The sequence below is a fragment of the Rhea pennata genome, chromosome 16 (genome assembly GCF_028389875.1).
Source record: "Rhea pennata isolate bPtePen1 chromosome 16, bPtePen1.pri, whole genome shotgun sequence".
Lineage (NCBI taxonomy): Eukaryota > Metazoa > Chordata > Aves > Rheiformes > Rheidae > Rhea > Rhea pennata.
Window position 1 is genome coordinate 3,922,684 of NC_084678.1, and position 16,411 is coordinate 3,939,094.

General features: G+C 49.0%; 1 protein-coding gene across 2 annotated transcripts in view; it reads right to left on the bottom strand.

The window, feature by feature from the left end:
- The window catches only part of TOX2 (TOX high mobility group box family member 2), a 150,918-nt gene that overhangs the window by 60,353 nt on the left and 74,154 nt on the right, over positions 1-16,411 (bottom strand). For both annotated transcript variants that reach the window (XM_062589218.1, XM_062589219.1), the window contains exon 3: positions 9,438-9,683. In XM_062589218.1, the coding sequence (XP_062445202.1) occupies positions 9,438-9,683 (246 nt within the window). The remainder of the gene's footprint in view (positions 1-9,437; positions 9,684-16,411) is intronic.

Here is a 16,411-nt window from a genome sequence, read left to right on the forward strand (position 1 = left end):
GACATCCACCTGCGTATCTGTATACGTACACAGAGACACACACACATTTTAAGATCAGAATCAGTTTTCAAGAAAAGTCCATTCAATTCATTAAATATATTCACTCTGAATACTTCCAGTTATGTGACATTGTTCTGAAAATCTCCTTCACGCTGCATTCATCTTATCTGCTTCTGTAATTCACAGATTTTATTTTCCACGATATTTTTAATTTATATCATGTTTTATTTATTCTACTGCCTTTTATGAAACCCCAAATTTCCAAACTGACATGAGCATTACGCACATAAAGTAGGCTTCTTATTATCAACGTGGCAAAGGAGACAAAAAATGACAGAAATAAATCTTGGGTTTTATGTTGGTGAGACGTTCTGCAAAGTAAGTGACATTTCTCAGCAATACAAATTGTACCTTAAAAGATAATTTTCCGAACATGATGCCAGCTACGGAGTGCAGCACCATTACGCAAAGTAATATTGAAGCTGCGCTTTAGCAATGCAGTTTGGATGTTGTACTAGTTTGGTATCCAGATTGCATCAGGTCCTGCGAGTAGATTTTGCAGTGATTAAGTTCACTGTGTGCAAAAGCCAGTTATTTGGCGAATTGTCAGCACTGCGTAATTGATATTTTAATTACACTGCTAATACATACATGCTGTTCATAACGAGCCTCCTCGCTGGTGTTACACGAACGGCGTATTTATAGCTCTGATGATTATTCCAAAGAAGTTTGCATTTAAAATCGGTAACATTGGAAATTGCTAGCAAAGTGAAGCCTGGCGTTTTGCGAGTGCTCAGTGGCTGGCAACGCGCAGCGCAGCGCAACGCCAGCGACCGTCTCGCTTGCCATACGTGCTGCGGAGCCGCTTGCAGCCCTCCCCGCAGCTACCGCCCGGTTCTTTTATAGCTGACAGGGTGACTCTTCCACTGGAGCAACTCAAGACAGAGAAAATAAAAGATTGGTGGGACTCATTTGTAAGGAACAGCTAAAAGATGCAACCCAACCCACTCCTGAAGCGGTGCAAAGGGATGCCGCTTAACGGGGAGCAGCGGGTAGCCCAGGGTGGCAGCGACCTGCTGCACTTCTGGCCAAGCAATGAGTAGAAGCAGATAAGGCAACAGTTTGCAGAACAAAAGCAAAAACAAAAGAGAGAAAAAGAGAAACTTCTGTAGCCAAACACACACAAAGACACAGGCACACACATGGGCTCTTGCAGGGCAAGACGCGCTACGCTGTGGTCCTTAGGTGGGACCGCACCTCGGCTGTCCTCCTGCGGCCCGTGGCTGCGGGGCAGGGAGCAAAGGGAGGCAGGCGACGAGGAGGAGGGTGGGAGTAGAAGAAGCAGCCTCGATGGGGGGAGCGGGGAACAGAGCGTGGGCGGCAGAGCACAGCATTTTATGCTTTGCAGATCGCTTCTGCATCTCCGGGTAGTACTTTGCGTCCAGATCTTTTATTCTTGTCTTGCCCATGCAGGCAGTGAGCTCTTCAAGGCAGAGATTTCTCTTCCTGTAGGTTTATATAGTGTCAAGCACCCTATGGCTCTGGCCCAGGAAGGTGTAATATGCAATAGGACATTATTATTGTAACAACATATAACAATAATAATATAAATGATGCAACAATATAGAGAAAGGGTAATTTACAGGTGAATATGCAGAAAGTCTCCTAAGGGAGAGACCTCCTCGAGGACACAGCAATCCCACACGACTCATCCCTCAAGACATACCCAAAACAACATGTCATGGCATGGCAGGATACACCAGGGCGAGAACTTGGCGCTGGCTTGAGGAAGCTCAGAAAGCTCAGAAAGCCCTCTCCTACCTCTGCCTCATGAGATCCCGGGCAGCACCAAGCCCCTCCTCTGTAAGGCAGGTCATAGGTCCTACCTCCACACCCAGAGTGCGGAAACCAGGCCTGAGATGTAGCCAGACCCTTCAGCCCTCTACGGAATTTGGAGGCTGCAATCAAAGCTCTTTTCTCGGAGCATCTGAGCTCTTCAGATGAGGCAGTCTGCACAGGGAAAACTCAGAGTCATAAAGCACCAGGGAGACGCAAAACAAGAACAGGGACACTGTCTTCTTCCCTCAGTTGTCTGTATCTGCTTTCTAGGAAAATCACTGTCTGAGAATCCGTGTGACATTTTACCGTGAGGGGAATATGCTCTCCACAGAGCCACAACCTGGTCCCTGCCTCCTCCCTTCTTCCCAAGCCCTCCAAGGAGCACAGCACTGGCCCCAGAAAGCCAGGAGGCTGAGGGAAGTTAAGGGGCGTTTATGGCACGAGACAAAAATAGGGTTTTAAGCCAACGGAAAAAACAAAGTGGTTTATTGCAAAGTAAATGTATTTGTCAAGTGCTGTTATTCCTTGGCAGGACTGAGCAGAGCAGCAGGGGACAGATATGTGGGAAGGGGGACTTTGGATGGTATCTGCTTCCATTTACTGTTGGCAGGACGGAGCAATGCTCTTGGCACAACTACTCTTGTTAAGCTTGGGGAGGCAAAGTGCTCCTGTTGGGAGGACACCTGGCAGCTGCCTCTGTGCCCAGTGGGCCAGAGGAGCACACCTTGGCACAGACACATGCTCCAGAGCAGATCACCTGTGCAGCAGAGGCTCTTAGAGGCCATCAAAACATAAGGTAAGCTCCCACTGAGGACTGGGTTCACGTGCTCCTCAGCCTGGGCAGGGAGGGTCACCTCTTTTCCAGCCTTGGCAGGTCAATGTCACACCTTGTCTTCTTCTCTTCCCTTAGCCCTGGACTAAATCTTGCATTACTGACCATAAACAACATGCGTTGTTTCGTCTCGCAGCTATCACGATACTTCACTTTCGTGAAAAGTAAATCATGACACTTTGCCCTTAGGTAGCTCAGAAACAAGTTGCCAATGGGTGAAGCTGAGGACTAACCAAGGAAGCACACTGGACACAGCTCGATCATTTGTCTCCCTCTTTTCATTCACAGTCCAGTCCTTGTAAGATCTGCTGCTGTCTGAGCACTTGCCGAGTCAGGACCTGAATGTGGCCAACATCATGCTGACCTCTCCTGGAGGTGCTCGCATGGCCTAGCAAGTCCTGTCCATGACTGCCTGTAGCAGCTACAAGACAAGAGGGGACGCTGCTCTGCACGGCGTTTCTGCTAGTGTTCAGGATGAACAGGAACCCCAGGGGGGACCTTTCCTACAGTGCCTGGAAGAAGAGAGACCACTTTCCCCTACCGACCTTGCTGCCCAGGTCTGCGCTGGCCCATAAACCATGCAGCAGCTCTGCACCTGCATCCCCAGCGTGCACCAGCTGTTCTGAAGCACGGGCAGGAGCAGCAGCATTTCTGTTCGCCCCCAAACACAGGAAGCTCAGGCACGACTGCTAAAACTTCAGAAAGTAACTATCACTACACGGACACTCCGCGAAGAAAGTATGTTTTTATATACGAAACCAATCGACTCTCTCTGATTGGGAATCTTGCCTCCCAAGTTCTGACCTGGAGTGAAATTTTATGACCAAGCGATAAACCTCAGAGCAGGGCTACGCAAGGAAGGGAGCTTTCAGATGAAAATGCCAACAGATACTTAAAGCCAGAAGCGTGTGTGGGTGTTGCTAAATAAAGCTCGCAAGTAGGTGGGGCAAATGCCTTAAACGAGTTCGTGAAGGTAAAATAACGTTCATTAAAAATAGAAAAACAACTGAAAAAATATCCTTTGTATTCAACTTCACACTCGTACATCATAATGTTCCAGTAAAAGCCCATTTTCCCTTGAGATAATAAAAGAATTGAATTTTTCCTTATCGGTCATCTATTTTTCTAGCTAAAGCTATTACTCCCTCTCTGCGGTTGCTAGGCAACAAGAAATATTAATAGCAGCTTTTATTAGCTTAGCTTTAGCAGTGGAGTACCAGAATGAGAAAATGGAAAACATAAATGTGTTACATAAATCTTTCAACCTTTCAGGGTTTGTGTTAGTCTCTGTTTTCATAATGATTTATTGAAGTGATGGTTCATTTATGAGAAAAAGGAGTGTGAAATAAGAAAACGGAACATTACCCTGAAGGACTGTTTGAAAATAAATAATTATAGGAGGTGAAGAAAAGCTGTTTAAAACCATTTTTCTGAGTTTTATAAAATTTAAAAAGACATATTTCTTTCATTTATTGCCTCTGAGAAAAACACTAGCAAGGAATTGCAAACGGGGCTCTGTTTAATACAAAGGACCCTTCACGTACGGTTGTATCATTACGATTTTCCACCAAGGGCTCACGTGAGCGAGCTTAGTTTTTAAATACCGATCCATTAATGAGCAGAAAGGCAAATTAGCCGAAACCTAATGCAGAATTGCCAGCGCAAGCTCTTCCCCGATAGGAAAACCGGGGACTTTGCTAAGTCTTTGCTACAGGTGGCACGCTCCCCGCCCGCGCTTCGGCGGAGCTGTGCAGCATTGCCCCAACGGCCCCTCTGCTGCGGGTCTCCTCATTTCTTGGGACTCTCGGTGTGAAGACGGGCCGGGCGGGGGGAGCCTTCGGCCGCCCTCGGGCTCGGGCCGCCGGACCGACGCTGCGCGGGCGAAGGGCGGCAGCTCTGCCCGCGCCGCCGAGCGCCGGCAAGCCGGCACGTGCGTTATGCCAACAAGCACGCGTTTTTTCAACCATTTCTTAATTTCTTTTCCCTCGCGCCTGGCAGCTGCTTTCAGGCCTCCCCGGGGCGGGACGCAGCCCGTGCTCACGCCAGCGCGGCCGGGGCCGGGCTCTCCGTGGCCGTCGCGACGGCGGGGAGGATATCGCCCGAATCGCAGGACCACGTCAATCCACGCTACCGCACCCAAGCCGCCTCCAACGGCAGCGCTGCACGCAACCTGCGTCGGAATAGGGGCTATTTAAAAGAACTTATTCTAACAGACAGTCATTTCACATTATTATTTATGCATCGAAAGCATTTGTTGGCGCCACCCGCCTTGTACTGCCTAGCGGATTAATGCATTTCCACGTCTTAGCCAAAGGACTGACGAATCTTACTTAGCTTTCGTGTCAACCCCTAACTGGTTTCTTTTCTATTATTTCCTGCGTGAGAAAACTTTCAGCACTCAGCAGCTCTGTGCAGCCAGGTCGAGCGCCTCAACTGAGCTCCCAGGGCTGCTCAGCTGGGTGTCGAACGCAACCTGCCGGGCTCCCCGCTGACTTCACCCGACCGCGGCTCCCGGCGGTACGGAGGGTGTTTGGCGAGGAGCAGCGGGCTCGCGAAGGCTGCAAGCGTGCGCAGGGCTGGCGAGAAACCTCGCAGCACCCCAGGGAGCCGCCCGAGGGGCTGCAGCGGCAGTGGGCACGGCAGCGGGCTCGTCCCACGGCACCCCGCCAGGCACGGGCCTGGCCCGGGCCAGCAGAGCGCGGGTCCCAACCGACGGACGGCCCCAGCGGAATTATTTCGTTGTGCTTTCACTCCCTTTTTCGCAGCCCCACGGTGCGAAGGGCAGGTACTCAGGTTGCAAAGCCAAGCAGCTAACCCTCCAGGAATTTCAGGGCTGCACTCATCCTCGCTACGGGAATTCTTTCCCCAATTTGCCCTTCGCTCTTTCCCCCCAGTAGTTGATACAGGGACTCTTGGAAAATAACAATGCATAACTATAATTAAAGGTAGTGTTCCAGCGCGTCCATAGGTTCCATGGGTAACCAGAAATTTGATTTTTTTTTGCACTGTGGATGTGCTTTGCCAGCACTGCCAGGCCAGGAGCGGGCCTGGGCGCCCAGCACTCCTGGTGAGCCGAGATTCGGGCAGGCTGCAAATCCTCCCGCAGAGCGGTGGGGAGACGCACGGGGGCTTGGAATAGTTTATGCAAACCCAAACTGGATTTTCTGTGGCAGTTCTACATTTCAAAGTGGTGCCCCGCTCCGTGGAAAGGTCGGAGCTTTGAAAATAAAGTCACGTAGGTCTTTCATCGTGCTCCAAACACGCAGACGCGGGGCTTGCTGCCCATCTCTCTGATCAGACTATCCTGCCCTGCCTTGGTTCTGACGGATACCTTCTGCCGAATCCTTCCCCCGTGCCCCTGAGCTCCCCGGTCCCGCGGGCGCCCCCGCGGCGCTCGGCCCCTCTGCCTGGACCACAAATCCCTCAGCTTCTTACAGTGGGCAAAGTCGTTTTCTTTCCAAGGAGGATAGATTCGGTTTTTTTTTTCCCCTCCGATGATCTTTTTGTCTAAATATTCCCATTTCTCAAAGAAAAACCATTTTCTCTGTTTTTTCCCCCTATTCCTCTCCTCTTTCCATGCTTCCTCTTTCCCTCTTCTTTTCCCATAAAAGCGACAAAAAAAAAGACGGTGAAAAAACCTCTGCCATATTAGAAACTGTCAGTTAGTTTCTTTTCACAAGCACAAAATCCATCAGCCCTTCCCCAAACGACGCTGCGTGTTCCCTCTGCTCTGCTCCACCACCCTTCCTAAAGCCACCTCGACGCCCGGCTCGCTCCCCTCCGGCTCCCTTCATCTGATCTTCGGTGCCGACAAGTTCCTTGCTCGCTCGAAAAACCGATGGGAGAACAACGACAGCAGCGAAATAAAATGACAGAGAGAGCAGCGAAGAGTCCCGTGCTGCATTTAGGTGTGCAAACGGCCCCCTCGGAGAGCAGCTCTGGAGCCACACGGAGGCTCCTGACACCCCCGTGGCCCCGGCGCGGGGGCACAGGCTGGAGGCAGGGTCAGAGCCTGGCACTCGGCTGGGGAAATTCTGCGGAAGATTTAAACTTGCCGTGCTTTGGTATTCAACTGCATGATGGAAGCAGCAATCTCCTACCTTGCAGAGGCACTGAGAGACTTCATGAGATACATGGAGAACACCGCGACATCCTGGGACAGGAGACATGCCACAGAGCACAGAGCAACTTGCACACGTTTTCCTTACTTATTTTTTGAGCTGCAGGGGAAAATGCCTATCTGCATTGCTCTCCATGGTTCCCATCTCCTCTCTTTCCAGCAGCCCCAGATTTGCCATGAGGACACCTTAAAAAATTCCAAGCCTCTAGCTACAGCTTTAGAGGAAAGAACTCTAAGCAATGTCTAAACATGTTACCTTGAATTGCTTGTCATTAACATTTTTCACTGCTTTCAAACCAAAAGCAATGGCAGCCAAGGCAGGAAACGGCTGCGTATGCAAAACCAGCACGAACTACAGCAAAGAGCAGCAGCAAGGCGAGACGCTCGCAGCCTTGGCGTTTGCATCAGCGAGGTCGGTCCTGGAGCAAAGACAAAAGCTCAGCACACCTCCTCCTCCTCCTCCTCCTCCTCCTCCTCCTCCAGGCTCGCTTTCCAGCCGGCTCGCCATCCCTATCCACCCAGCAGTAAATGCTCTCTCTTTGGAAGTGTTAGTAAACATGTTGCTTCCTTGATCTGAAGGCTTCCTGCTGCAAACACCCCCCTGAGCGTGGTTAAGGTGGGGGAAGGCGTGCAGCGCTCGGCATGCCCTGCAAAGCCACGGCGGCAGGGCCGGATGCGCGCTTGGCTTCACTCAGCCATCAGCAAGGGGCTGGGGTGCGACGGGCATGAGGGCAGAAGGGCTAACGGTAGAGTTCGAGAAGCCTGTTCGGTCACTGGGATTTTATCTTTCCTTGCTCTGCTCCCATTAACGCTAATAAGAGTTACACACGTGTTTTGGGGCGAACGCTGCCGGCCGAGGTCCCATGCTGGAGAGCGTGGGAACTCTATTTGCACATCCCAAATTTGAGGCCATCTCTGCTGAAAAAAGGGGCTAGAAGGCGCTGTCTTTCTACAGGAAGAGCTCGATAGCACAAAAAAAAAAAAAAAAAAAAAAAAAAAAAAAAAAAAAAAAAAGCCTGTGACATGAATGAGAGCGAGGCAGGATTTAATTTTGACCTAAAATTCCAATAGAGTTCCCTCCTTGATCTACTTCCTTTTCTGTTGGGACTTTTGGAGATATATTCTACCTCCAAAGGCTCCCGTTAAAAACGGAACGCTTTCAATTTGCTATCAGCTGGAAAATTCAGGGTTCAGAGGATTTTTTTTATTTTAGTGGTAAGGGGCAAACAAATCTTAATCTCTCTATTCTACATTTACAGCCCACTAAGCCCCCTTCTTATCTTCTCCGGCTCAGGCCTGATTTATTGTCATGATGCTGCATTTGTAAAAGAGTACCATAAAATAAGAAAGAGAACATTTCCCAAGGACTACTCCAAAATAAATTATTTCAGACATACAGAAGCTGCTTAATAAATCCCACTATTCTTGTTTCTTTAGGTATTTTAGAAACTGATTTATAAGTGCAATATCACCTCTCAAAAATGAGACGATCAACACAGGATAAAATTATCATGTTATGAAAATAGGGGTCAGGAAAGGGGGTTGTGCTTTAAATTAAACTAGAGAAAAAATATTTCATCTGAAGTTGACTCTTTTTTATCTCAGAAATTAATGTTTTAATCATCTAAGAACCTAAAGCCTAACACAGAGACCTAAGTAATATTTAATTTCATAGAAATATGCCTGTGCTCAATATTGATGGGCAGAACATGGTATTTTTCTTAAACACACTAACCATGAAACTTGCAGGGGCATCAAGACTTTAGAAAACCTTTGGATTTTCCTAGACTAAAAGATAATATCCCATTTAAATATTTAAGTATCACTACCTTTCAGACTGCTATCTATTCAAGCAATCAACACCAAATGTTCTTTCGCTAGTGCAGTTGTAGAGTTGCAAGTATGCTATTTAAGTAAAATTAACTGTTTGATATTGATGCCTTCCAACAACACCCATGAAAATCAATGATCTTAGAAAGAAACAATATAGCAAGCTAACCACAGAGATAAAGCTGCTGAAGAGGAAAATATTATTAAACAGCTACAGCATTAATTCAGTTCCACTGTCCAAATCAAGCCAAGCCTTTCCTTGGTGCTGCCAAGTGCAGCACAAAAGTGTCCTAAGGTCTAATTAGCCCCAAAGTTTCTCCCCGGATCTGCATTTTAATTTGTTATCCTTCTGTTATTTATTCCTACAGAAGAGTCACCTGAAACTTCTGAAGGTATCGCCTTACTACAGTGTAAGCCAAAAGGCAATTTAAGTGTGCAAACCCAAGGAGAGAGCTCGCTGCCCTTGAGATTGGGAAGAAAGCTCAGGCCGGCGTGGTGGCTCAGCGGCAAGGCTATGTCTTCCCCCCTCCTGATGGCAACTTAGGGATTAACAGGGCTTGGGAAGACAACAAATTGGAAACATAAAATCACCAGTGTTAGCAGGACCACGCAAGTGATGGCAACATCAGCCAACGCGCCCCAACTTCGGAGCGTGGAAGAGCAGCAAGTCAGGGCTATGTCGCCCGCTTTGCCAAACCCCAGCAGCAAATATCTAGATGTTAATCTTCTCCTAAAGTCAACCTACTCACAACGCTAACGGTGTACGGGCGATTGCCTGCGTTCACATGAAAGGTAGTAACGGAGAAAGTTACTCACCGTTGGTAGCTGGCTGGAAAGAAGATGCCCCTCCTGGCTGAGCATGTTGGACACCATGATGGCTGGAAGGTCCATGTTCTGATAGGGGTACGCTGGTATCAGGCTGTTCGGAGGGAGGCTGTGGCACAGTGAATGATATCCAGTTTCGTGGTCCACCAAGTGAAGGAGGGAAGGGTCCGGGAGATTAGGAGGCGTTATGGGAGGGATTTCATAGTCTTCGTTGTTCTCGTTCTGACTGTTATATGTCTAAAATATGAAAAAGACATTTCAAAAGATGTCACTGCCTCACTGTTTCAGCAAAAAAGAAATAATTATTTGTGTAAGAAATGCAAAACTGTGTTCCAGTGAAAATGCCTCTTTTACAAAGACAGCTCCTGCCCCAGACATCAGCAAGCCACAGTTATGTAGTAGCTGTGCAGTTAAGTGTAGTGGTGCAGCTCCATCAGGGAACACCACAGGTCCCCTCAGACCATTCATGGGCATCCCTCACTGCTCTCCTTTCTCCCACATTTTATCCCTTTAGCACCTCTTCTGCTCTGCAAAAAAAGCCAAAGCCAAGCCAAAGATCAAAGCCAAGCCTGCAGAGCTGTGCTTGTCCACAGGAACAGAGCTAATGGCCATGAAAGAACACTACCATTCCCAACCAGTTGCTGCTTTTGCAGGATCAAGTTCCTCTCTTGGTACTTATGCAATATCTAGAGCTGGCATTTTCAAAAGCATTTAAGAAAATTAGGCAGCCAGCTCCATGGAAATAAGCAGTACTTGGGAATGAAATGTCCATTGGTTCCTCAAACACCCCAGCATGCGAGCCATTTAGAAACGTAGCTGTAACATTTGTTAAACTACTTTAAAAAAGTCTTGCATGACAGTACCACACATGGAGATCTCTCCTTACTTACACTCTTGTCCACCTCCAGCTGGGACAAGCATTCCCATCACCTCCTTACCAATGCTCCCACAAAGGGATGACAAACATGCAGACGTACTGGTACCCTCTCCGATTCCCATGCCTTCTGGTGGTTTGTTCACTCTTAAGTGTCCCAATTTATATTAAAAAAGAGTATGTCATTACACCTGTGCAATTGTTTTCACTGGCAACAAAAACGTCTTTGCCTCAAAACTTAAGTGAGGACCTATCCAAAATCATTAATTATGAAAGCAGAAGATAATGAGTCTCTGGCAGAGAAAGCTTACTCTAAATGTCTACTGTTTCACATATTATTATAGCATATGAAATTCTGATTAGCCATAGTATTATACACATGGATTTTAAGCTAAGTTTTTCAGATCACCTAGTTTCATGGTCGAATTTGGAGTTAATACTTGATTTAAGAGCAAAACCCCAGATGTGTGCAAAACCAGTTAAACGCTGCAGGCTTTGTTAACCCATGGCCCAAGAACTCACTCGGATTCACGCACTTCATCACCCTAGCATGCGGGGGGGGGGGGGAACCCTTAATAAAATAAGAAGAGTATTTAGCTGGGACTCGGCGGTCGGCGCGAGAGGCAGCGGGGAGCAAGTGGCGCCGTGCGGGTATTGGCTCCCGGTGGGAGCTCGCCCGCGAGACGGCGCTGGCATCGCGCTGGTGCGAGAGCCGGCGCCCGCGCCCACCGCGCTCCCCAGCCAGCAAAGCGCGGTCTGAAGCGCGGCTCGTCCTGCGCTGCGTCGACGCTCCCCCCTCCTCGCCCCTCTCGTCCCGTTGTAAAAAAAACAGAGAAAAGAAGACGCGCCGCGCACCCAACCCCGCCGCTCGCATCCACTTGACGTTCCCCGGCTTCGACGGGAATATGAGCGCACACGAAATACAAGACCGGAGTCTGGGCTTCAATAGCTTTGTATCAACAGCTCTTGTGCGGTGGAAACTCGAGCTCGTCTACTTTTCCAGTTGGCTTCTGTCTAGGGTTGGTTTTATACCGGAAGGGGGCTGGGGGCGATGAGAGGCAAAAGCAGACAGATAGATCCCACTTAATAAGTCTAGTAGTTAAGTTTTCATTTGGGCTACGCACTTAGAGGTACGCCAATTCTTTCCGGTTATTTAAGAGGATTTCGTTCCATGGCGTACGGAGAGGGATTTAAATAAATCATTGAAGAGCAAACTTGTTCCTCCAGCTGGTTTATTTTGGTATCAGGTATATAAGCAAGTGGCTTTGCTGCGCTTAAATAAATTATGTAAAACCTACTCAAAGTTTCCTAAAGCTCTCTTCAAAAATGTAAGTTTCTTGCATTCCTGCAGAGCAGCTCACCAAAGGGCTTTGAGGCGGTTTTGCACAGAGTGCAAAAACCCTGTCACCCTGCTCTCACCCCCTGCACATTTCTGCCTCTGCTCTACCGAGCCTGGGGAAAAAAAAAATCGGTTTAAATCACAAAGCTTTCCGAACAGCTACAGTATTGTGCAGACATACCGAACTCACAATCAAAGCTGTACACAATCAAAATCAGATTAGACAATATCCAATCAGCATAATCAGACTCGGCGCCCGCGAGCGGTCACGCCGTTATCGCTACGAACAGTTTTCCAGAGTGGGCTACGTTCGCTCTGCGCGCGTTTTAAATAGATCGCTAGAGAGACGGGGCAGGGAGGTGAGGCAGAGAGACCCTCGGAAGGGTGGGAGCGGGCGGTGAGCTGCTGCAGCACGCGGCGCTCGCCGACGTGCCCGAGCCGACGCAGCCGCGCTGCTCCCGGGGGGCGGCGTGGTGCTCCAGCGCCGCACGCGCCGAGGCCGGCAGCCCAAATCCGTCGCCAGCCATGCCCAACGCGCCCTTCGGCCACCACGCGGGCTGCGCTGCAGATCGTATTTTCTATTCTTATGTTAATTTGAATTAAATTAAACAGCCAATTATACGTTATGAGGATACATTACAAATTAGATTAGTGAGCTGGTCTGAACCCATCCATCCCACCAGGACTCCAAACGCAAGCGCGCAGAGAAGCTCACTTTACTAAAAGGCTGCCCACCGCGGTACACAAAAAAAACGGAAGATCTAGGATTTTCCACTGTCAAATAGATGACAGTTGTTGTGATTACACATTATTCCTCTTCAAATTAAAACACTGAAATCAGCTGAAACAACAAGCCTTATCTTGCAAATCCTCTCTCAGCTTGTTCTGCAGGGCAGATGGGTGCTGCTTTGAGTGTGAAATCACTGCTTCCGCCTGCAGCAATGAGATGGAGTAACAGGATCACCCGAGCACTTTCAGAGATGCAACAGCATCTCTGCTCCGAACCCCTCCTCACCCTCACCCCTTTAGTGTGCTTAGACCCCGGGCATCTTTCTGCCCCAGCCATGGCAAGGTTGGGGCTGCAGGGCCAGGCACCAATGTGCTCCAAAGCACCCTGATCATGGCAACACAGCTGTGCCCCATGCCTGGGCACCAAAGCCACAAGAGGGCATTGCATACAACCAACCTTCTACAGCATCAAAATCGAATTAAAACATTTTTTTCCTTCATGAAATCCCAGTTTGAACATGGGTTCCTGCACTCCAGTGACAAAGCCCACCTCAGCCAACCTGTAGATCCAGGCACAGAAGCTGGAGGGGTGGAAGAGAGGTTGTGCGAGGATGTAGAGAAAGGCCTTCATCCTGCTGCATGTCTTCTCTACCACAATTACATGCCTTACCCTGTGTGTTGGGCCATGGCTCCCTCGCCATGGCTCCTGTGGACACAGCCTGTGCTCCCCAAGCACCAATAGGTCTTGGAGAAACCCTGACGTAGTCTCCTGTCCAACACTGCACCTAGCCAAGGGCACAGTGCAACAGGTTTAGGCAACAGGCCAGGACCTCCCAGGCTTCTTGTACCCCCTAATGCTTTTCAGGAGAAGGACAAAGAGATGGAAAGGCCCAAGCCCTCAAAGAGGCACCCAGTGCAGCATCTAAAGGTGACTCCAGCAACTTGCCAGGTGATGCAAGCCGGGAAAGACACAAGGGCTCTAGCAGCTGGAGAAAGTTGTGAGGGATGATAGGGAAGAGGTGAGGCTGGAAAAAGGTAAGCTGCTGCAAAGAGCAAGTCCCCAGGAGCAGGATGAGCAAGAATGGAGGGCAACACAACACAGGCTCTGAGAGATGTGCCCTGGCCAACCTACGGGGGAACAGAGCTACTTGAGGATGATGAGGAAAGAAACAAGTTCCTACCTCTTTCACGCATGTTCAAGCAATAGCACGGCGCACACGCTGAGCAAAGCACGTTCGACAGGGAGGGGGCTCAGGCAGTTCTGCAGAGCTACCACTGTGCACGTCTGCTGGCACAGAAGCAGGAGTTGCAGTCAAAGGGTGCCAAGAGCTGAATCAAGAGAGCGGATGGAGAGCAAAAGCTTTACAGCAGAATGATCAGGTCCCTCTGCAAAAAAGCCATCCTCATAGAGTGTCGCAGAGGCAACAGCTGATTAAACTAGATTCCTGCCAGCATCCAGGAGGCTGGGAACTGCTCCACCCAAACCTGATGTGGCAGAAGGCCTTACCAGGGGAACCAGGAACCGAAAGGTGAGCTGGAAACAGCGCTAAGCATTTTCACTGCAAATGTCTCCCACTGCCATAATGCAGCATCATGCATGAAACAAAGAAACACACTTCCCGTGCTCCTTCAGCGCCGGCGAGAAACAATCATGTGTCTCCTCTGCTTTTATCAGCGTGCTGCACAAGGCAGCACTTCGAAAGGTTAAGTGAGAGGGGTGCTGGAGTCAGATCTCCCCTTCAGCCATGCAGTCTGGACACTCATCACTGCAAAACCACTGCGCAAGGGCTTGTTCTAGCAACAGGCAGAAGGACAGTTAGGAAGAGCTTGAGCCAAGGAGACAGCATCCCATCTTGTCCACTCTGAGTAAGCAACTTGCTGGGACACGTCACTTGGCTTTTTATACGCGTTAGGTCTGGACGTGCTGGCACCACGTCACGGACACAAATGAGACTGATGGGGCATGTAGGGGTGGGAACGGGGAAGCTAGCTCCCAGCTTTCACTTTGATCAATTTAAGGCACTAGGCCAGATTTCAACTTCTTTTGCCAGGTGCATATGGGGCACAAACGTTCTGCCTCTGCATGAGAAACTGACGCCTTTGAAGGACCCTTCTGGTATTCCATAGGCTGCAGGAGCCTTCCAGCAAGGAAGAGACCTCCTGCAGAGCCCAGTGCAGCAGAAGGCTCTCATGTAGAAGAAAGTTTTGGGCCATGGCCTATCAGCAGAAACCATGCTTATCCCTCTTGCAAAAGCAGAGAACATCTTTAAGGTTGTCAAACTTGGCCTGGATATCCTTCTCTGTGCAGTGAAATCTGCTGTCCTTTCACCATAGGCTCTGCAAGATGAACCCGGTTAGAACCAAGAGAAGGTTGCCTGCTGCAGGGCAGAGCACTGCCAGCATGGGTGGACTCACATCTTCTGGGCAAGGAGAGGGAATTAGGATGTCACCGGCATACCACAGACCTGCACTGATGGCTCAGCAGGCACAGAGACCTTGCAGACCCTGTGTAACCAGACTCAAAACCACTCTCCTACCCCTACCAATGTACTTCATTTTTTGCTCCTACCCCATACCACTTTTTGAATTGCAAATAAAGCCAAGCCCTGGCAGCCCCAGACAACCATCTAGCAACAAAAACATTCTGTCTAACTGTGCGCACAGGCCCAGGGAAGTATTCCCAGGAGCACTGGGGAGGAGAGGGTTGTTCTTGGATCCACCCATCCACAGCAGCCAGGCTGCTACATCCAGCAGATAGCTGGTTCGAAATGAAGGGAGAGCCAGATGCCTTAATGCAGTAGAGCTCTTGAGGGACTGTTTGTGACTCAGCCAAGCCGTAAACACAGCCATATTTTAAAAGATGCTAAGAACTTGCAGTGCAGGTGATTCAGGAGGGAGCTAGAAGTTTTGAGCATGTCTACAAATTAAGCCTTTTGCATTCTTCTACCTTTCCCTGCTTGGAAGGGGAGGGAAGCACTGTTCTTCTTTATAAAACACTCTCTAGAGCTGGCGAGCACCATCTCTCCTCTGTGCATTGTTATTAATCATAGAAGACGTGACTTGACCAAAGACCTGGGAAACTGTTCTCCTTCAAAACATGGCAAACATCCAGTGACCCCAATTCTCCACTGAGTCATGTTCCGTGTGATTATCTGCTCGGATCCAGGAGTTCCAGCCAAACATTGATTCAGAGAAATAGTATTCACACTTAGAAGGACAGAGATTTGCAGCATTATTGCAGGTAAATATTTGCCCTGTCAAATAACATTCAATCATAAATATGAGCCTAAGAGAGAAAATGTATTCCTGGGAAGGCACAAGGAAATACGTAGACTGGTGTGATCCATCCCACCCTAATCATCCAGATGACACACAACACCATGGACTCACCTACTAACTAGGTCTTTTCTGCAGCTAAAGTTAGAGCTTACTGCTTTAAAAACAAGACCCTTTAGATATTTCAGAGATTAGATAGGTCTAAGCAGCCCAAGGCTAGCCTAGGAAGTCTGCAAAACAAGGAAAACATTGCTATTTGTAAGGTTGAAAGGTATCATAGAATCATAGAATGGTAAGGTTGGAAGGGACCTCTGGAGATCATCTAGTCCAACCCTCAGCATAGCCCGTACAGGGATTGAACCTGTGACCTTGGTATTAGCAGCACCATGCTGTAACCAACTGAGATAAACCTGTTACTGAGGCCTATATCTGGCGCCCAGAGGGAAATAGGACATCAGCTTGTCCTCCTGGTCTCCACTAATAGCGTAGAGGATGCAGGAGGTTATGAGGTGCCCATGCCAGTCCTCCAGCAGGAACGAGATGGTGGCAGTGCTTTTGGAGGGGCTGGCCCAGCTCCAGAGGTCATTTCTGATTCCATCTCCCCACAACTGAGCAGACCCACAGGGTAATTCCTACCTTTCACCCAGGCCCAGCTGCATACTTCAACCTATAACAACGAGGCTCTGCAGGTCTGCAAAGCAAGCAGCACGGGTGGCAAATAAATAGATTAAAAAACCCAAGATGAAG